The sequence below is a fragment of the Staurois parvus genome, unplaced genomic scaffold, assembly GCF_062004578.1.
Source record: "Staurois parvus isolate SC_StPar_1 unplaced genomic scaffold, SC_StPar_1.0 ptg000564l, whole genome shotgun sequence".
In the NCBI taxonomy this organism is placed as follows: domain Eukaryota; kingdom Metazoa; phylum Chordata; class Amphibia; order Anura; family Ranidae; genus Staurois; species Staurois parvus.
The window spans coordinates 6,725,534-6,749,102 of NW_028318360.1; the positions used below are offsets into that span (position 1 = coordinate 6,725,534).

The following is a 23,569-nucleotide window of genomic DNA, read 5'->3' on the forward strand; positions in this document are numbered from 1 at the left end:
TAATTATTACTGTTTGATTTTTTGCACTATATTGGGTTTGGGCTGGTTAGCAGGTGCCCAATGTATTCATTTATTTATTCATTTGTTTTTTATTTTATTCATCTGCACTTTATTGGGTTAGCAGGGCTGTCAGGTGTTTACAACCTTGCTTCTATTGATTATCCCTTCACCTTATATATTGTTTCACATAAATGTATATATTTGTATTTATTATATGTGCTTTACTGGTCATTTGATTTTTATTTTTTTTTGCATGTATTGTTTATTTGTTTTTTGTTGACACTTTATTTTATTTACTACTCTGGTCACTTATTTTTTCCCATTCATGGGGTTCTTAGTTATTATTCTGTTTTAAGTATTTTGTACATCATTGGGTTTGAAGGGCTGTAAGGTATTTATGTATTATTTATATATTTATTTACCATCCCTGTTTGGGTTGAAGTGGTAGTGTGCTTTGTCGTTTCTCTTTGTTGTTCCTGGTTTTTTGAGGCAGCGCGCCACTTTATTTATTATTCAGTTTATGTTTTAGGTGGGAAAACGTTTGGTGTTTGCAGCAAGCCTTTCTCATTTGATATTATTTTTATTGAGGATTGGCAGTACCCGTGAGTTTCTTGGTCTAATTGTTGTAAAATTACATTCAGGAGGATTTTCCAGTTATAACCCAGAATGTATGTTCAGTTAAAACACAAGTTGATTTCCATTTAAAGGCAGCTGCTCAAAAACTATCTAGGGGTCCCCAGACGTCCATCTCCAAATCCTAATTAGTGTGTATCACACTAGTGGGGAAAGCACACATTAATGCCATTATTATAACAAGTTCTTGCTTTAGAAATTCCATACAACTGTAAGCAGGCCTTGCTGGTGCTTCAATCAAGACCAAATCAAGATCGAAGTTATCAGTAAACATTTTAGCACTGAGTTTAGTCCAACCGGGAGAGGTCCCTATACAGGCCGTCCCCGGGTAACATACATCTGACTTACATACGACTCATACAAACAAACAGAGGGAGACAAGAGGAAGAGAGAGGAAATCTACCCCTAGGAAGGGAAATTCACCCTGTAAAAGTTATCATTGGAAAAAGGTGCCTTCACCAATCCTTGTATCCAAAACAACCCAGAATTTTAAAAATCCAACTGTCACAGGGACAGAAAGTGAAGTGAAATCTTATGAACTGGGGCACAGACAGCAAAACAAATGTTACAGGAGTGTCAACCCTTCCCTATGCTATCCAAAAAACTTAAACTTCAAAAATGTACCTGTTCCAACCTACATACAAATTCATTTTAAAAACAAACCTACAGAACATATCTTGTTTGTATCTTGGAGACTATCTGCACTGACGTAATAAAGGCTTGATAGCAGCCTGGGATGAGTCAGCCAGGTTACGCTGGGTCAGGGCTGAGGGCTCTGCAGATCCCTGATACCTCCCCCTGCTCTAGAGACTTGAGAAGTTTCCAGAAGGCAGTGGGTGGGGGTGAGGAGGGGCTGATCTGCACACTTTAGGGAGTCTGGCCAATTCCCATGCAGGAGGCTTGGCATAGGGACAGGGCAGCCCTTAAGCTTAAAAAAGCAAGTATTTATCACTTACGAGGCATGATATGCAGGAACCTATAGTATCATCATCATCAGAGTCTAAACAAAATTTACTTATAATCAATTCCAAAGTGTGGATTTTTTTTTAACTTTTTTACATATTCGCATAATCACTGTTTCCATATTCACTATTAAATAGTGATTATGTGAATATATGAAAAAGTTTTAAAAAATACTCCACAGTGTGGAATTTAGTATAAATGTAATATATTATTGTATTGATTTGTATTTGGTTAGTACCCCTAGGTTTAGAGTCCTTTTATTCTTTGAATTAAGAATAACTCTCCCTTCTGTTATTGCAAAGCAAAAATGCAGATATACTATGGGGTTGATTTACTAATATTGGAGAGTGCAAAATCTAGTGCAACTCTGCACAGAAATCAATCAGCCTCTGGGTTTTATTGTCAAAGATTAATAGAACAAGCTGAAGCACTAGATTTTGCACTCTCCAGTTTTAGTAAATCAACCCCTACATAATACATTTTATGCCATATTTGTTTCCTGAAGTCTGTGCTTTTACCATAATTCTCAATTAAATTGAAAAAAAAAAATTGACATCAAAGTGAAAACACCTTTGCGGTCATGGTCATGGCCATTGAGATGATGCCACCATCACTATAGTGTGACATGTCATGATGTATCATCAGTGGTGTATTTACCAATGCATTTTATGAAGTTGTGACTGATGATACAAAAGACAAAAAAAAAACCCTGGATAGGCAGCTGGACTGTGTCTCATGCAGAGATAATGCAAATCTCTCCAAATCTAAATAATATGGACTGTATCACATCACTAAGGCTACTTTCACACTGATCTGCAGCAAAAATGCATATGCTGTTTTGCTGTGTTTTTACTGTGTTTTTGCTGCATTTTTGGTGCATTGTTAACATGACAAGTGACTCAAAAAACGCACAAAAAATGTGGGTGCATTTTTAATGCGTTTTCCATTGATTTCAATGGGTAGGTACATTTTTTATGTGTTTGTTTACCTTACCAAACCTGCACCAAAAATTCAGCAAACAGGTTTTCGAAAAACGCTCTGGACCCACAATGAATCAGTGTGAATAGTTAAATGAAATACATGGTCACGCGTTTTTCTTCCGTTTTTTAAAGCTAAAGCGAAAGAAAAATGGATCAGTGTGAAAGCAGCCTAATTGTACTCCCCTGAGGTGAAATAAACTGAACACGTGGATTAGCAGAAGCACAAATTTTACACCCACTACTCTTTGAATCTCTGAATCACACACATTCTGATTAGCATTTATAAACACACAAAAGCAAATTTCATGTCAATTCATGGGTTACGGATTTTAATCAGCAGATCTGCTATGGTAGAGGTCTTATGAAACAACAAATCTGTAACACTGCAACAGCTTGCCAAGAAAAACAGGCTTTCCAGTTAAAACCTAAAATGTTGTAGAAATACATGCAGTTGTTCCATGTTGCAGCAGTCTCCGTACACCGCTCAAGAAAATTAAAGGAACACTTTTTAATCAGAGTATAGCATCAAGTCAATTAAACTCCTGGGATATCGATCTGGTCAGTTAAGTAGCAGAGAGGGTTGTTAATCAATTTCAGCTGCTTTGCTGTTAAGAAATTAACAACAGGTGCACTAGATGGGCAACAATGAGACGACTCCCAAAACAGGAATGGTTTTACAGGTGGAGGCCACTGGCATTTTTTTTCGCAACTCATCTTTTCTGATGGTTTTTCACTAGTTTTGTATTTGGCTAGGGTCAGTGTCACTACAGGTAGCATGAGGGTATACCTGGACCCTACAGAGGTTGCAGAGGCCGTCCAGGATGGCACATCAATACGTGCCATTGCCAGAAGGTTTGCTGTGTCTTCCAGCACAGTCTCAAGAGCATGGAGGAGATTCCAGGCAGTTACTCTAGGAGAGCTGGACAGGGCCATAGAGCCCATCAGCAGGACCAGTATCTGCTCCGTTGTGCAAGGAGGAACAGAATGAGCACTGCCAGAGCCCTACAAAATGACCTCCAGCAAGCCACTAGTGTGAATGTCTCAGACCAAACAATCATAAGCAGACTTCATGAGAATGGCCTGAGGGCCCGACGTCCTCTATTGGGCCCTGTGCTCACAGCCCGGCACCATGGAGCTCGATTGGCATTTGTCATTGAACACCAGAATTGGTAGGTCCGCCACTGGCACCCTGTGCTTTTCAGAGATGATAGCAGGATCACCCTGAGCACATGTGACAGACGTGAAAGGGCCTGGAGAAGCCGTGGAGAATGTTTTGCTGCCTGTAACATCATTCAGCATGACCGTTTTGGTGGTGGGTCAGTGATGGTCTGGGGAGGCATATCCCTGGAGGGACACACAGACCTCTACAGGCTAGACAATGGCACCCTGACTGCCATTACGTATCGGGATGAAATCCTTGGATCCATTGTCAGACCCTACACTGGTGCAGTGGGTCTTGGGTTCCTCCTGGTGCACGACAATACACGGCCTCATGTGATGAGAGTATGCAGACAGTTCCTGAAGCATGAAGGAATTGATACCATTGAATGGCCCCCACACTCGCCTGACCTAAATCCAATAGGACGCCTCTGGGATATCATGTTTCGGTCAATCTGACGCCTCCAGGTTGCACCTCAGACTGTCCAGGAGCTCAGTGATGCCCTGGTCTAGATCTGGGAGGAAATACCCCTGGAAACCATCTGTTGTCTCATTATGAACATTCCCCGACGTTGTCAGGCATGCATACAAGCACGTGGGGGCCATACAAACTATTGAGGACCATTTTGAATTGCTGCAATGAAATTACAGCAAAATGGACTAGCCTGCTGCATCATTTTTTCACTTTGATTTTTGGGTTGTCTTTGAATTCAGTCCTCTGTAGGTTGATCCGTTTAATTTCCATCACACGATGGGGCGTTCTTACATTCCTAACACATTACCCAGTCCATATCAGTATAGATATCCAGCATGATTTTTCCCCATTCAGATCTGATGTGTTTTCAAAGTGTTCCTTTAATTTTTTTGAGCAGTGTAATTCAGACTAGATGTAAAATCTAAATAATAAAAATCCCCACTCATCTTTTTATATACAGTATATGATTCTTTCATAATCTATTAATATTTAAAAAGGAACTGTATTTATGTAAAAATCTTTTTACCAACAGAAAATTGAAAGTTAGTAAATACCATTATTATTATTAATAATAATAATAATAATAATGTAATATTCATTTTTATATATAATAACTGACTTCAGAATGTATCTACTCATGCCCAGCCAGACCAGTAAGACTATACTGGTAAATATATATAGACAATATATTGTATTATTCACAAGCAAAATTCACAAAGTTTTTGCACTCCAGTGATGAAAACTGATGTTTTGGTGTATTTCTACCTATTAAACCCATCAACTAATGCATTTTCTAAAAGCTTAATCCTTGAAAATGTACAAATTAAAAAAGGGTTTAAAATTAATTGCAGAAATGTATTAGAATCAACAGGTATTGAATAGATGCTTGCTGAACATACCTGTCCATACATGTAAGGTGGTTATTTTTGCTTTATAGTGTATCTAATGTAAAAAAGTTATTTTACTCTTGACAGTTGTGAGGGATTAGAACATTGGTTCCCAAACTTTTGAAATGAAGAAACAGTTCACTGTGCTTCAAACTTTAGCAGAGTTAGGCAGTGTGAGTAGAAAATGTTCTATTGTCTGGAGGAGTAAAAAATTACCTTGTGCCTGTGGTTATTCAGAGGATGTTCTATTATGTGTGTCAGTGGGAGGAATAGTGCCCTATCAATGCTATGAGAGGGAGAAATTGTGTCAGTGGAAGGAATACAGCTACAAGGGCCAGATAAAGGTAAGCAAAGGACCCGGTCCATCTGGCCCATGGGTTTCAGTTTGGAGATCGCTTGCTTTGAGTTTAGGGTTCAGGAACAACTAAGTGGACATTGTCCTCACTTTAGAGACATTTCCTCTCACTTCCCGTCATGTTCATGGGACAAGAAGTTAAAGTTGAACATCACTCTCTTAATCAACATGGACTATATGTAATCCTTAAACTGCTAGCATTAGTAAATAGATACAAAAGTATATCATAATTACTTGTTTTAAACTTTTTTTTACAATTCTTCAGTTGCCTCCTGTTTTCCATGCCTAGGCAAATGATGTCATACATCCCAGGAATCTTCAAGAGGGGAGGGTTCTCAGCTTAGCCTATGCCTGAGCTTAGAGCAGATGGATTCCAGGAAGTAAAAGATACATGAATCATCTGCCCTTACTCAAGATGGCCATGGCTAGAAACGTTTGGTGTTTTTCAAAGTGATTTCTCAGAGAAATAAAGCATGGAGACATGGATGGATTGGAGAGCTTGCTTTGAACATTCAAAATGAATTAAATAGCATTTTTGGCTTGTGGTGCTAAGATGCAGAGTAGTTCCACTTGAAGGGAAACCACATAGATTGCAAAAACACAGCAGATTTAATCATTCCCTACTCAACTCAAAATGACAAAAAAAGTTTAAGGTCTAGATACACTTTAAGATTGTGAAAAAGTTGACTGTGAAAGAGAGAAAAAGATACCTGTATCAGTAGAAAGGTAAACCCCCCCACACACACACATCTCCATCATTGCCTAGCCCTGCTGAAATTTCTAGGAGTGGGTGACAACAATCACCTGTTGTCTACAACCTGACTTTCTTAATGATTTCTCCGCCTGGCTACCCTACTTTCTCTCCTCTGAACTACCCACTATCATTCTCGGAGATTTTGACATCCCTATTAATGTCAACAACCTGGCTACATCCCAACTCTTCAACATAACCTCATCTTTTGCATTAGCACAATATATACAGTCCTCCACTCACTCTGATGGGAATACACTAGACCTTGTTTTCTCTCATCTTTGCACTCCCTACAATCTCACAAACACCCCCTTTCCTCTCTCTGATCACAATCTCATCACCTTCACAGTGTCCTTGTCTTCAAACACTTATCCCTCCAAGCAGCAAACAATTACCCGCAGAAACCTTCACACCTTGAACCCTGCTCTTTTCCACTCTGCAACTGACCAACTCTATGACAGAATCTCTCCCCTGTCCTGCCCTGACCTCACCACTGCTGTCTACAACAGTTCGCTTTCATACGCATTAGACTCACTTGCTCCTCTAACAACACGAAGCATGAGGCCCCGACCGTTACAACCTTGGCAGACTGATGACAACAGAAATCTTAAACGACATAGTCGTGCGCTGGAGCGATTGTGGAGTAAAACCTAATCTCAACAAGCATTCTGCTTTCTTAACATACAATTCCTCCCTTCATGCTGCCAAACAAGCCTACTTTGTCACTCTTATTAATACCTCGTCATCCAGTCCTCGTCGTCTCTTCTCTACTTTTAACTCTCTACTTTCTCCACCTCCACCCAGTACCTCACTCACTGCTCATGAGATTGCAAATCCTTTCAAAAACAAGATTGACGCAATTAGTAGGGGCATCACCACTGCACAGACATCTATCCCACTTAGCATACCTTATACTAAACCTCCTTCAACACTTTCCTTTTTTGACCTTGCTACTACTGAAGAGGTCACTAAGGTTTTCTCAGAAGCCCATCTCACCACCTGCCCCTTGGATCCTGTCCCCTCACAACTACTACGGTCACCCTCTTATCCCATCCTATGCTCCCTCACTCACATCTTCAATCTTTCCCTCTCTACTGGTGCCTTCCCCTCCCCTCTAAAGCATGCGCACATCACTCCCATACTTAAAAAACCCTCCTTGGACCCCACCAATCTGAGCAACTTAAGAAACTCTTAGAACGCTTAGTCTACAATTGCCTGAACTCCTACCTCACTGACAACAATCTTCTTGACCCTTTACAGTCTGGCTTTCGCTCACTACACTCCACTGAAACTGCCCTAGTAAAACTCACTAATGATCTACTAGCTGCTAAAACCATTGGTCACTACTCCGTACTCTTACTTCTTGACCTCTCTGTGGCTTTTGATATGGTTGACCATCCCCTCCTCAAAAAAAAACTCCACTCTCTTGGCCTCAGAGACTCTGCTATCTCCTGGTTCTCCTCCTACCTTTCACAGCGCTCCTTCAGCATTACCTAAAATGCTGCCTCCTCCTCTTCACTACCTCTTTCTGTAGGGCTCCCTCAAGGTTCTGTCCTTGGACCCCTTCTCTTCTCCATCTACACCTCCTCCCTTGGTCACTTGATAAACTCCCATGGCTTTAAGTACCATGTATATGCTGATGACACACAAATCTATCTTTCTACCCCTCACCTCACCCCTTCAGTCTCCTCTCGCATTACTAACCTACTAAGTGACATATCGGCATGGGTGTCACTGCACTTCCTCAAACTCAATCTTTCCAAAACTGAGCTCTTAGTATTCCCCCCAGCCCGTGCCCCCTCCCATGACTTCTCCATCAAGATCCATAACACAATCAAAAGTCCCTCCCTTCATGCCAGGGTACTAGGTGTAATCCTAGACTCCCATCTGTCCTTTTAGCCCCAAATCCATTCACTGTCCAAATCTTGTAGACTTCACCTCCGTAACATTTCCAAGATACGCCCGTTCCTATCCTCGGAATCCACTAAGCAACTTATTCACTACCTTGTTATATCTCGCCTTGACTATTGTAACTCCCTCCTCATTGGCCTACCTAATCGCAGGCTATTCCCTCTTCAGTCTATCATGAATGCTGCTGCCAGACTCATCCACCTTACTAACCATTCTGTATCTGCCACCCCTCTCTGCCAATCCCTCCACTGGCTTCCCATTGCCCAACGGATAAAATTCAAAACATTAACAATAACGTATAAAGCCATTTATAACTCTGCCCAAAATTACATCACCGATCTTGTCTCTAAATATCACCCAAACCGTACTCTCCGCTCCTCGCAAGACCTCCTGCTCTCTAGCTCCCTTGTCTCCTCCTCCCATGCTCATCTCCAGGACTTCTCCAGAGCTTCCCCCATCCAATTTATCAGACTATCGCCTACTCTGATCACTTTTAGGCGATCCCTGAAAAACTATCTCTTCAGGGAAGCCTATCTTGCCCTCAGCTAATAATGGAATCTTCTACTCTTCCAACCAGTCCATCCCCCACAGTTACTACCTTTTGTACCACTAGACCCTCCCTCCTAGATTGCAAGCTCCAAGGAGCAGGGCCCTCCTATCCCTCTTGTATTGAACTGTATTGTTGCTGTATTGTCTCCCGTTATATTGTAAAGTGCAGAGCAAACTGTTGGCGCTATATAAATCCTGTATAATATTAATAATAATAATATTATTGGAGCTGGTCTCCTAAGCATTAGCAAAGTATTGTGTTAAAATTAAAAAGCTGAAAAGCCCTGATCCTTCCTTCTATGTTCCGTCCCATTTGTCAGGGCAACCAGCTGCACTGCACTGCCAGAGGCCACACAGAGGAATGTGTAATATGCCAATCAGACGGAGGGACAACTGTAAAAAAAAAAGTGCCAACTTGTTATTTATAATCTAGGGCCTGGGAACCCCAACTGTTCAGTTCTGTAAGTATGTAGGCTAGGTGTTCCCATTCAAACCAGGGAGTTCCCTCCAGAGAGCTTTTCAAGGTACAAGCCATGTGACCAGAAGCTGCAGCACCTTGAGGGTCTTAATGTGATATTAAACTTTTAAAACTAATTTTGCCCCACAAGTAAGCTTGTAGTAAGTCTAGGTACTGTGAACATTTACTAAATTTGTACCGTTTAATAGATATTTACATCGGCTCCAGCCAATTATGGTACTGCGTGTGTGCTGTATGCTCTGCATAATGCAATAATGCAGAGAGTATGCATACACAGGAATGATGTCTTTGCTGCCTGGCCATTCAAACAATTGGAAAGCTTGAACCTGGAAGGAATGCTGAGCAAAGATGGAATCACCGGGAAACAGCGGGGACAGCTCAGCACTGGAGGTTTCTGTTTGTAAGATAAGTCTGTCATAATGTGCTAGTATGTGGTGCACACTAACACATTATGGCACAAACCAAATAAAAACAAGATGTAGAGATTTTACTACCATTTTATGTAACCAAGACAGCAATTAATTAAACAGAAATTTAAGGGACTCACATAGTGATTCTGAATAATGTAAAGGTTCACTAATAAAATTGACTTTTGCCTTGAATTGTGTTTTACATTTTTCCTGGTTATATACAGTGATTTTAGTTTTTTCACTAGACTCTTTTTCCTCTACTCTAATAATGATCTCCACAAAATTCAGTTAATTACACAGATAGCTACATGAACTCGTCTACACTTCTTGGTCCTTGGCACCTGTGTTAGATCTATTTTTTGGGCCATGAAACAGCTTACTCTCAAAATATGTTTTCAAAGGTTTACGGATCTGACACTTTAGAAGAACTGGATGCTCTGAAACTGGGCTCCAACTTGACATTTTTTTTATTTCACATTTTTTGTCCATCTTCATCCTTATCTGACTTATAACTTCAAGTCATGCACAGCTCACAATAGGATTTAGAAAATTTCACTGGAGTTGGCCATAAATGGTTTGAATCTCAGCTGGTTCGGCAGGTACTGGCCTACATTTGAACTATGTATGGGCAGACTGTTTGTACCCAAGTTGATCTATCAACTTGGGTACAACCAGTATGTCAGATTTTTTATGCAATTATTGCCAATGGCTTTAGCCGCTTGCAATAATCACTGTGTTTTCTCCCGGTTGGGACAGCTCCCCTGCCCCCCTGCCAGGAGAACACAATAGCTCCATGGTCAGTGGTGACTGTCTCAGCAGTCAGTGTTGAAAGGGGAATCAAGCGATTTTCTTTCCTGCATCCTGGTTTCAGGAAAGAAAGTCTCTCCATCTATAGCTGGCCTTATTCTACTCATACATGTATAGATTCTCTTTCGCTATCCCCTGTTGTCAGACACCAAATAGCCTCTTCACTGGTCTGTTGATTTGTAATCCCAGGCGACTTTCTCTCCTCTCCTTGTAGTGTTGACAGTACGGGCTAGACGGCTCCATCCATGTAATGGTGCTGACTAATTAGAATCCCTGTAGTCCATATTGGCTAAGCAGTACAGACAGGAGATTAAGCTATTGGGGTTTCAAATCCTGGTACGGTGAAGCGGCTTTTTGGTGTCTGACAGAGGGGAATCATGGTAATCTGGTACAGTGGGACCAGGGGGGATGGGGAGGGGGCTCAGTGGATGGCTTGAACTGCTGGAGGCTGGGGGGAGACAGTCAGATCGGGAGCTTGAGCTTTGCTGATGGAACCCGTCATGCAGGGAGGTTTCTCTCATCACTCCTGTGTGAACTCAAGCTCAAAGTCACTATAACAAACCTGGGTGCACACAGGAGCAGTGTGGAAAACTGCATGCCATTCAGAAAGGAATTGTACCGCATTTCTTTTTAAAATTCTTTGCAGTGCGATTTGAGGCCAATCGTTTTGTATGGGCTCCAATCACACCACAAAGGTATAGGTACTCGGTATCGGCACCGAACGTATCGATACTTGTAATTGCCAGTAAAAAAAACGGTCTCGGTACAACCCTGGCAACAAGTAAACAGATTAAATTACTCCTGTTCAAAAGTCTGCATACCCTTAGTTCTTAATACTGTTTATTGCTCCCTTTAGCATCAATGACAGCATGCATTCTTTTGTAATAGTTGTCCATGAGACCGCAAATTCTTGCAGGTGGTATAACTGCCCATTCGTCTTGGAAAAATGCCTCCAGTAATGTAAAGTCTTTGGTCATCTTGCATGAACAGCACGTTTGAGATCTCATCAGAGTTGCTTGATGATATCAAGGTCAGGAGACTGTGATGGCCACTCCAGAACCTTCACCTTTTTCTGCTGTGACCACTGGAGGGTCAACTTGGCCTTGTGCTTAGGGTCATTGTTGGGTTTGAAAGTCCTAGATTGTCCCATGAGCAGCTTTTGTGCGGAAGAATACAAATTGTGTGCCAGTATTTTCTGATAATATGCTGGATTCATCTTGCCATCAATTTTCACAAAATTCCCCATGTCTTTAGGGCTCACACAGTTCTTTTCTGCTCCCCTTTTGGCTCAGTATCTAGCCTGCTCAGTGCATCCACCTGAGAACTAACAAACTTATTGACTATTTATTATTATGCAGCTCAGTGGCTACATGGTTAGCATTTCTACCTGGCACCCTAGGATTGTTGGTTCAAACCTGAACCACAGCACCACCTGCCTGGAGTGTGCATGTTCTTCCTGTGCTTGCGTGGGTTTCCTTTGGGAACTCTAGTTTCCTCCCACACTCCTAAAACATGCTAGTAGGTTAATTGACTCCTGTCTAAATTATCCCTAGTGTGTATATGTGTACAATATATAAGTAAAGCGCACCGTAAAGTGATGTCGCTATATAAGTACCTGTAAAAAATAAAAGTCAAATATCTGGGAAATGTGCCTTTAATTGCCATTTTAACCTGTGTGTGTCACCTTGTGTGTCTGTACCAAGGCCACGCATTCCAGGGTATGTAAACTGTTGATCAGGGCCATTTGGATGATTTCTGTTATCATTATGATTTAAAAAGGAGCCAAACAACTATGTGATAATAAATGGCTTCATATGATCACTATCCTGAAATAAAATACAGTTTTTTGGCATGATCAGTTATATTTTTAATTTCAATGCCAAAATGTCCTGATTTCTGCCAGGGTATGCAAACGTTTGAGCACAACTGTAAACAAAGATCAGGCTAGTTACAGCCCAGGAGCAAAAAACACTAGATTTAGCTGTGGACTTGCTGGCTTAAAGTGTTATTAAACCCAGGACCCTGAATTCACTATATCTGGTCTCCTACAGTACACATAACATGGACATTCAATTATTTTAGTAAATATAAACTGCTAAATACCTTTTCTCATCAGCAGTTTATAGCAGTCTTGTGACTACTATCAGTGTCCAGCTGAGCACTGGTTAGAGCTTCTAGGAGGAGTTTTCCTTTTTCCCTGATTGTCCTAAGAAGCTGCATGATCCTCTTTCAGGACAGTGCTGACTGGCCCTGTGATGATCTCATGCACTCTCCCAAGAAAGAAAATAAAAACTCTCTAGCAGTACACACCAAACTGAGCATGTGCAGCTTACCCCCAAGGCTCTGTTTTATCAGCAGATGGATTGGGGACAGTAGAAGAAGAGGAGAATCAGAGAAGACAGGATCAAATGTCTTTTTTACACAATGCAGAGGAATAACACCCTTAGGTTCCACAGTGAGTATAACAAGCATGCTTTACTGCATATACAGACTGATTTTACTGTTGTGGGTTTAGTAACACTTTAAGGGCCAACAACTACTGTATATATTATTTTATCTCTCAAAGGGTTTTAACTTTAGTTTGATCAGTCTATTGTTTAACACAATAGCATTTTACACTGTTTATTTACTGTCCAGAAAGCTGTTTTACTGACATAGTGGTGCCTCCTACTTAGTTGTGCAGTGTGGCAGAGTCGGGTTAATTTACAAAACTAGCTGAACCTAATTACAAAACTTTTGGCAGTAAGATTCATTTACATACATGCATTTGAACTGTGTGTTTAGTCTGTTTGCCTGGAGTTCTGCTTCCACTGCTCTGACAGCAGTTTGAAATCATATTTGTTTGCATAAATAATTCGATTTTTCATCTTATTGTTATCTCTGCTATGCCTATTAAACAAGTCTGTAATTTATTACAATGTAGTGAATTGGCAAGCATTAAAGTATAACTAAAGGCAAAACTTGTTTTTTTTTAAATTGTGGTTTAGACAGAGTGGAGATTAATTAGAACCCCTGTCAGGTTTTTATTGCTGTCTGTGTCCCTGTTAGGGAGATTCCCCCTATATGTTATGTTTACCATTATCATTGAATGTAAAAGAAAATCCCAAACTTTTGGTTGTTCCCAGAATAGTAAGGTTCGGTTCATACTGCCGCTACTTGAGATCTGACTTGTGAGACCCCCAAGTCGCATGACATGTGAAATCCCATGTTAGTCAATGAGAGCTTAATTAGCGCTACTGAAGACGCTCTGACTTTAGAAAAGGTTCCTGTACTATTTCAAGGCAACTTCTATCCGACTCGTGTCCATATACTTTAATAGAAGTCGCCTCCAAGTCGGATACTCATCTATGTTGATGTGATTTGCACCCGACATTACAGGAAGATTACCCAGGCATGAAAGTTGCTTCAGAGTTGCTTCAAAGTAGTACTCAAGTTGCCTGGCAAAGTCACACTGCAAGCCATGCGACTTTCAGGGGGCAGTAGTGTGATCCGAGACTCATAGACTCATAGAAAGGAATTCTTCCAATGGGGACCCTGGTGACTACCAGAGATTCCCCCATTTGGGAAGGATTTTCTCTCACTTCCTGTTTTGGCAGGAAGTGAAGGGAAATCTCCCCAATGGGACATGGATGGCAAAAAACTTACTGGGGTTATAACCCTCCCTTGCTTTATCCAACAGGAAAAATATGTTTTACCGTTAATTCTACTTTAATGTAATCCATAACAACCAATCAGAATTTTCCATTGATCTGACATCAGTAAACTAAAATCTGATTTGCTGTACATGGTGGTGAGCAAATCAGTTTATAATCATATTAACCAGTGAGGTTATTTTTATTGTTATATTCAGTCTCCTTTCAAAGAATCATACAACATGTGAATCACATTTTTCTTTAAATAGTATGAAATCCAAAACCAAAAATGTAATATTGCAGTTTTCGCCTGACAATGTGATTAGTAACACACCTCCTGTATTAGAGTGCCCCAGAGGAGCACAGGGGGCACCTTTGGAGAGCTGCATTGTCAGTCTGGGGGGAGGGGATTGTTGGATATACTAGCAGATTTAGATACACTAACAAATTGATGCCAAACACCAGCTAATACTTTATAATCCGTTACAGCAAACAGTTTTTTTTGGGGATAAATTTGCTACATCATTGCACTCCCTGGAGAAAAAGAGACTACAATTCCCAGCATAGCTAGAGCATTGTGGCTGTGCATGGAAGGGTTACTGCTGCCTAATCCTAAGGACAGATACTGAGCTTGTTATTTGTGAGTACTTGCGCCTTGCGAAGCATTCTCAGGCACTATGTAACTTTCCAAAGCAATGGCTGGTACATCTCATCACAGTGTTTAGATAGAGAGTATGTGAACTTCTGTTTCAGAATGAGGCCATTCTTCAAGGAGGTAGCCAATATTCTGTTCATCACCAATAAGCATAGTAGTATCTTTTACTATGTCAGAGAAGGGTACTCTAGAACCTTCAGGAGTGATAAGAGGCTTTGTGGCCACCTGGATTCTTTTATTGAAGGCTCTAGCACAGGAGTCAGGGCCCCAATGATGGCCAAAGAAAAACCACGTAGTCCACTGGCCAGTTTGTCAAGGATGGGACTGTTTTAACACAAACTGTTAGACAGGGCCACATCAAATTGGTTGCAGACTAGCTGGTGAGTGTGCTGGGAAATATACTGTTGTTTGTAACATGCAAAGCCCCTTCCATGTGTACCTTACTGTAAAGGCTAGTTATAGATTGGGGTGGTTACCATTTATCTGTACAGCTTGTCCACTGAATTTGATGGCGGGACACCTTCAGAGTGAGGATCACAGTATACAGATGAGTTTAGAAAAGCACTGTAGCTTTCACATATATTTTCAAATGTGTGGAACTAAAACTCCGGTTTTAATGCAAACTTCTAGACAGGGCCAATTTGGTTTGGTTGGAGACTAGCTTGTAGATGTGCTGGGAAATTTTCTATTGCTTGCTCAGGGGTTAGGGACTATATGTAGTTGTACATATTGTATATGGTCTGTAGTTCTCTATTTATGTAAGTACAGAGTACTGTATTTAGCATAATGGTTACCTACATTACTGTGTTCTACTTGAAACTGTAAATATACACTCACCGGCCAATTAGGTACACCTGTTCAATTGCTTGGTAACACAAATTGCTAATCAGCCAATCACATGGCAGCAACTCAATGTATTTAAGCATGTAGATGTGGTGAAGACGACTCGCTGAAGTTCAAACCGAGCATGAGAATGGGGAAGAAAGGAAATTTAAGTGACTTTGAATGTGGCATGGTTGTTGGTGACAGACGGGCTGGTCTAAGCATTTCAAAAACTGCTGATCTACTGGTATTTTCACGCACAACCTACTCTAGGGTTTACAGAGCATGGTCCGAAAAAGAGAAAATATCCAGTGAGCGGCAGTTCTGTGGATGAAAATGCCTTGGTGATGTCAGAGATCAGAGGAGAATGAGCAGACTGGTTGCTGCAACATTCAGATGGTAGGGTCAGAATTTGGAATAAACAACATGAAAGCAAGGATTCATCCTGCCTTATGCCAATGCTTCAGGCTGGTATTGGTTTAATGGTGTAGGGGATATTTTCTTAGCACTAGCAAGATATACCTAATAAAGTGGTCAGTGTACATATAACTATATATATATATTATTCTGTAGTTGATCAATACTTCCCCATAAGCTGGTTAAACCATCAGTATGTACCCAAGCTGACAAGGTGGATCACCCATCCAATGCAGCCAGCGGCTTCTGTGGTGAAGGCAGTGTATGAAAGCATTTTGAATTTTAGAAGCCTACTTTGTGCATGTCATACTATTTTTCACCATGGTAACTCTAGCAATTTACTCAATGGACAAAATAGGTCCAGTTGGCTCAACTATCATTTTTCATCTCAGAACATCACTATAAAAAAATTACAGTCTGAACACCTTAAACCTGAATTGTGAAAAGTATATAAAAGGTAACCACAAATGTTCCAAATGAATGAATAAACCAATTAGCTATGGCAGTGTGAGAGTCAGTCATGACTCCAAGTTGTAAGTATTATTGCTATGAGTTTTCATCAGTCATTACGAGGCTGGAGACTACACAGGAAAGAGGAATAGGAGCTTTGCTTCCTAAATATTTCCATGGATTAAGGGTTTAGTTGAAGAGGAGACCTGGTGAAAATTAAAGTACAACCAAACTTTGACAAAAGAATACTTAGTTTTCTAGGACACTGTCCATGAAATAAAATTACATTATTTTGTTGTTACAAAAACACAGTTTCTCCCTTACTTTGTCTATTTTCTCATTCCCTGAATTATACACATACTGTAGATACCGGTAGGAAATTCCTGTGGTGAGTGCACCCTTTAGGGGTAGCAGAACATCACAGTTTTTCTTTGGTGACCACAGCAGACTGTGTCAATGCACTGTTCTGGGAACAAGCAGCTACACAGGAGGAAGTACACATCAATATAGATGGTACTGGAATGGGGTGAACTAGTGGATGCAGTGGACATTGCACTGCATTCAATTTTTAGCAAGTTTTTAACGCAGTATTGAATTCATGTATTTATATTGTTATTTATATATAAGGAGATTATATGAATATATAATTTTTTGTTTTAGTTGCGTTGCACTTTTATTTTAGGTATTTAATGTAGATGTAGGAACACACATCAGTGAATAGTGGTAACATATTGTTTTGTTATTGATTAATGCACACTTTTGGTGCTAAATAAATACATTTCTTTGATTAGTGTGGTGATTTCTAGCCAGGGGCGGACTGACCATTCGGAAACTCGGGCACTGCCCGAGGGCCCGGGGTCAGTAGGGGGCCCCATGAGATGCCCCTGGTACCTTTTTCATAGGCTTTTTTGAGTTTGGGCAAGGACACAGGGGCTCCATGATCCCCTATTGCCCAGGGGCCCCATGAGTTGTCAGTCCGCCCCTGTTTCTTGCCAATTTTTCAGAGCTGTGGGAGGATGGATGGAGTCCTTTTATGATTTGATCTTGAAGGGAGGGATGAAGATCTGCAAGGATAGGGAGGGAAAGCTCTGGGAGCAGCATATCTTGAGACAGCAGAGAGCTGAGGACAGGTGGCCACACACAAGGAAAAGAGGTGGTGTCAGAATGGTGCGCTGCAGGGATTTAGAACTGTTGGACAGATGTTGCCCTTGGGGGATTTACTTTGGGTGGGAGATGGTATCATTTGGGAGTTTAATTTGCTTGGGAAGGATGTGGGGCTACAAAGAGGGATAGTGCTTATGGATTCAATTTGCTGGAAAGGGATGATATCTTTGGCACTGTGATGAGGCTAGGAGAGTTGCACAGCTGTGAAAAAGGTGATGTCTTTCAAGAACTTGATTTTCTGGGAAGGGATGCACCACTGGGGGAATGCGCTGTGGTGAGGGATGCAGAGCTGCTGAAAGTGTAGTATGATTGCAGGGTTGGTATCTGCATGGAATTTTTATGGTGGGGAGGGATGCAAGGTTGTGGGAAGTGTGGCATGACAGCAGACGGCAAGCACCAAGAAAAACAGGATTGAACAAAAGAATGGAAGAGGTTAGGAGTGTGAGATCACTTAGAGGTTAGACATAAAGCAAAAAGAAGAAGCAGTCCCTACCAGAACAAACAACAGGTGCTGGTATGCTATTAAAAAAATACTGAAACCGGTTTGAGTCTCTCTTCTGATCTTTGATTATGAACTATTTCAAACTACAAGATGCTAGAGATGTTAGGGATGGCTTGTTTAAAAACTATTTTCCTGCTTGTTAGAAATATGTAAAAACTTTAATGTCCATAGTGTGCTGATGCTAAAGGGGCTATCTCCATCCATGGAGAGACCAACCTAAATGCCTGATTATCAGGCCTGATATCTTTAGGGGTTCTGTGTGTTTTTTTTAATCAACTTGTATTTAAACTTGGAACTGCTATTTACTGTACCACATCTATTAATCTTAAAGCCTCTAAAACCCAAAAAGCATAAGACTTTATTGGTACCAGAGAGGAAAGATACATGTATATAAAAAATATACAAACATTTTATTCCATTTAATTATATTAAAAACAACAATCCAGAACCATAGCCCGTGTACACAACAAAATATCATGAAACAACCATATAATATGTATGTACATATTATATAGTTGTTTCATGATATTTAGTTGTACTTGTTGCTGTTTATATGAATTGGACTGGGTTAAGGACCAGTATTGGAGGCTTTGAAACTTGGAATATATTTGACATATAGAATTATAAGCATAGAACAATTGCTTTATACGGGCTATGGCCCTGGATTGTTTTTAATGCTGTGATTTTACAATATTTAGATTAAATGTTTTGTATATCTTTATATACATGTGTCTGTAATCTCTGGTACCAATAAAGTGATATGCTTTTTGGTTTTGGGTGGGTTGTTTTAATTAAAAAATTATATATTAAACATAAAAAAGATAAATAAATGTCACTGGTAAAATAAATAAAGGTACCTGGCATTAAAGTAGTACTAATTGCTTTTTTTTTTACTTTAGTACATTCATAGAAAGGTAAAAAATTTACCCTAGACATTTTCAATTCTCCTCTAACCTACTGTCCCTTGCCACCATGTGGAGGTCCAGGAAGATCCTTGCAATTCCCTAAACTTCAAGGTTATAGAAGAGTGAGGTTAGTTGTAAGGTAAACTGGATTCCCAGAACCAGAAAACCAGTGCGGACCTATGCTTAACTAGTGCCCGGTGACCTATTTAAACTGGTCTGTTACTTTGAGTAGTTGCTGAATGGGCTACAGCTTGTTCCCTTGTTTCTGAGAGCCATTCTGCTATACTTGCTTATCTGTGTATGACCCAGCTTGCTTCTGCTCCTGCCTCACCCTTGTTTGCCTGATTATTCTGACCTCAGTCTGTTTACTCGACTTACAGTATATCTGCCTACTGATTCTGTATTGCTTTGCTAGGCTGTTACTGAATTTGGCTCTGCCTGCTGATTTGGCCCCCTGCTGCCTGACTGTCACCGCCCGCTGCCTGACTGTCACCGACCGCTGCCTGCCCCTTGCTCCTGCCTCCATTTTCTGCTCTGGTGCCAAGCTGCTCCTGCATCTAAGGACTGTGAATGTAAATAGTGGACAACACCAGCCAGCTACTCCAGCACTCATCCCACTCCGTGCCTTCACCTACTTTGTCTCCACCTTTAGGAGTCTTGGGCAGGAGGTGCAAGGGAGGCATTCACAACATCCCAGTGTTCACCAGGTACGTATTAGTGTAGCAATAGGCTCCTGCAGCTGTCTGTCAATTTTCTGGGAGGAAGGAGCAGAGATGTGGCTTGATGGGTGCTCTGTGTGAATGGAAAGACACAGTGCTGGCCAGGAGCACACATGCCCACAAAGTAGGAGGTGGGGGCAGTGGTTCAAGGCCCAGCTGGACTACAAAGAACGGCACATTTTTCAGGAAGAAGAATATATATATTTGTAAGTCTGACTTCTTGAACCATTTTTTTATACATATAATGTTTATGTATTGCTTTAAAAAAGTCCTGGATTCTTTCTTGGATACACAGAATATAACTGGATACTAACATTGATCCAGGGAATATCCGAGTGTCTCCCGGGGGATCAGGAAGGATTTTTTTTCCCCTGCAGGAGCAAATTGGATAATGCTTTGCTGGTTTGTTTTGCCTTCCTCTGGATCAACTGTGGGTATAGGATTATAACTTTTTTTTTTTAAATGGTTGAACTGGATGGACTTTTGTCTTTTTCAGCCGGACCAACTATGTAACTATGTAAGGTTTTATATCACTTCAAGTGGAAAATTATAATCAAATTAGAGACAAACAGATAAGACCATGCTGAATGGATTAAGTAAACTGGTGGTTGAGCCATCTTTAAGAAAATGTATAGTTAGTAGGAGCTAGATGGAGGAAGCACCTTTTTATGTAAAGGCTGTGCAGCATTGGTTAGGGTCGCAAAGTGAAGATCTTTGATGTGGGTTTGAAGGTGTAGGTAGGAGCCTTCAACTGAAAAAGTAGGGGAAGATTTAAAACACTAAAAGCAAAATTGTTCTTTGAACAGCTTTGGTGAAAAATCTTGTTGTTTACAGAGCTCAATAGCTGAAATTTAGATTACACATGCAGCAGAATGAGCCAGAGTAGTTGCTCACTCCTCCCATCCCCCTCTGCTATGTATACCTCTATATGTAGTTTCAATTAGAGAGATGCTGTATAGTCACAAAGGGAGAAGCTATTTCTGTGTTTTTATCTTTATAAAACCTTGAATGCTGCACAAATTCAATGTCATGGGTGTACTCTGTATTACAAAATGTATAAAAAATTCATACAAGTACATACCATCAAATTAAAACATCAAAACTTAAAAAGAAAAATAACAGTGACCATTATCTTTTATAGTTTCCTTTTAACAGCACACATTTTTCTCCCTAACTCATAGACAGTGATAACAGATGCTAGACACTGACTTACTGAAACGACGAAAAATACATTATACTGACCTTGTGATAACATATGGAGCGAAGCACACCACAAACGACCCTATAAAAATACTGATTTTCTTTGTCGCCCGTTGCCGTCTTCTCTTTTGCTCACTCAAACATCTCTGCTTCACACTGCAAGGCAGATACTATGTATGATTACACAATAAAAGATAGAAGACCAGAAAGGGGACTTGAATGTCAAAATATATGGTGGAAATATAGCAATGCCCTTGAGCTAGAAGGTGACAACTCAGCAAGCTACAAGTGAATAGGCAGAAGGAATGGTTGCTCTAAGAATTCCAATATCACTCAAAATGAACATTTAAATCCTGGGTGACGGGTACACGGAATCACCCATGAGCATCTTTTATGTTCCACACACTCCAATAGCTAGTTCTCTGTAGTTGAATTCCCTGTTTTGTGCCCCCATCTGTGAAGTCTCACTCTTATTTCTGTATTTATTCTTTTATAACATATTATTACAGATTGCAGCAATAATACTGTGACAGGTTTGCTTGACATTTTGATGCCCATGGCACAGTGCCAGGCTGAGGACTTCCTAAATTTAGAATGCTAGTGGATAATGTAAACCATACTTGTCAACCCAAAGCAGTAAAACAAATGTTCAGCAAGTTCTCCTAGCTGATAAACTGATAAAAGTGTTGTAAGGCAAGGGTAGGAATGCTTATTTCATTTATTTTTGTAAACATTATTTATTATATATCTTGTTTCATTATGCTTTGATACGCATTATCGTATGTGCCGAATGGGGATTGGTGTAATCTTTCTGTGCATTTTGCAAGAGTAGTTGTGTGGTTGTTCCAGAGCTTAGTAAATGAGGTGAAGCTTTACTTTGCAAAGAAGTCCTAATCACATGCAAGGAAAACATGACTGGATAATGTCAGTAGAGCTTCTTCTCATTTACTAAGCTCTGGAGCAACTGTTCTTGCAGAGTGCAACTGCACAGTCTATTTGCCTTTAATAAATCAACCCCATTATCTACTGTATGAAGCTGTGTGCATATAGAAAACATTTAATGAATAAAATGGGATACTCTCTAAACATAATATGTGTTGCATTCTCTAGACCACATGTGTCAAACACAAGGCCCGTGTCCCAAATCTGGCCTTCACACCTTTCTTCCAGCTGTGGCCCCCTCCTTGTCTCTGCCCTCACCTTGTCTCAGCAGTCAGCAGCAGAGAGGAGGACAGAACACCTCCTACAGATCTTGCACCTCTCTGTGCAGCTGCAGCATACTCCTTGTCTCTGTCTCCCCTGATCTCAGCATTCAGCAGACTCCAGCAGCTGATTCTAGCCCTCCTCTGGTTCTCCTCCAGACACTGCATGTTCTGCTCTCCAGCTCCACCCCCAGTTTCTTCCTGGTAGCAGCACAAGGTAAAGGGGGTGCACTGTAATGTAAGGGAGGGTGGTGGACTTTTGATGGTGGATGGGCTCTTGACATCTGATGTAAAGGGGGGGTGGGGTGCTCTGGACATCTAGTCTTACAGATACAACTGGCCTATTGAGGGCAACAATAATGCTGATGCAGCCCGCAATGGAATTGAATTTGACACCCCTGCTCTAGACACAGTAGACTTTCCATCTATCTATTCATTGTACCCAGTGGGGAGTGGTAAAATGTTTATTGCTGTATACTCAAACAGCAACTCTGTTAAACTGAAAGCGCTACAAGGATTTTAGAGATAATTTGTATTTTCATTTTTTCTCATCAGTGTCCCAGCTTTGCTTATCATGCTCTCGATGCTTCAGGTTTTACAGCTGGTTTACAGAATGATATGCATGTAGTATACAGGTTATAATAAACAAATTTATTGTAAACTTCAATTTTGTTTAAAAAAGTTATAGAAATTTATGGAAATCAATTTTTTTAAATTTTAAATTGGCTCACTACATCTCCTAGCATTATTTCTATTGTTACATCAGCTGGACTGATTATATCATTTTGAAACAGCAGCCCATCCACTAAACATTCCCACTCACTTCAACAACAGCAACAGCTTGGACTTACAAAACAAAACCATACCCCCCCCCCCCTTTCCCCACAGCCACTTTACCAAATCTTAGCCAGGATCCTTCCCCAGGTACCTACATAACCCTTCCTGATAGCAGTGGCCTCCTCTGCTGTATAAATCTTCAGTGATAACATTTTCTTCTAAAATAACTCCCTATAGACTTGAATGATTACATACGCCTAGTGTCTACTGCACCGTAGAGGGCAACTGTGCCATCAGGAAGAGATAATAGGCAGCTGGGTATATAGGGATGGAGGGCTCTAGCTATAATTACTTTGGGGTGCTAGGGAGGGAATAGATTTTTTTTTCATCTTTAAACTATATTTGTGCTTTAAAATGACACTGTCAATGCACCCATATGGGACATAGAGATAGTGACTTTGTAAAGGGCCCCCAACCCAATTATTCTCACTTAGCCAGTGCTCCCCCATAGCTTCTGTTGCCACTGCAGTCAACATGGAAATCCAGGGAGTTAGCTGGTGTCAGATAGCAATGAAAATGGTACCAGCACTCCCCTGGTCATATGACAATGCTTGGTCCCAGAAGCTGGCTGTTAGACCTAAGCACTGTCACAGGACAGGACATCAATATGCAGTGCCTAAAAAAAGTACACTCTCATCGTGCATTACCGTGGTATACACCGTGTTTATTGTGTAATCTTCCTTCAGCTCTGAGGAAGGGGGTTCATC

The 23,569-nt window shown here is 40.7% G+C and overlaps 1 protein-coding gene across 1 annotated transcript in view; it reads right to left on the bottom strand.

Moving 5' to 3' along the window:
- The window catches only part of GPR78 (G protein-coupled receptor 78), a 51,809-nt gene that overhangs the window by 13,089 nt on the left and 15,151 nt on the right, over positions 1-23,569 (bottom strand). The window contains exon 2 of the mRNA XM_089691518.1: positions 20,866-20,979. Within this exon, the coding sequence (XP_089547644.1) occupies positions 20,866-20,979 (114 nt within the window). The remainder of the gene's footprint in view (positions 1-20,865; positions 20,980-23,569) is intronic.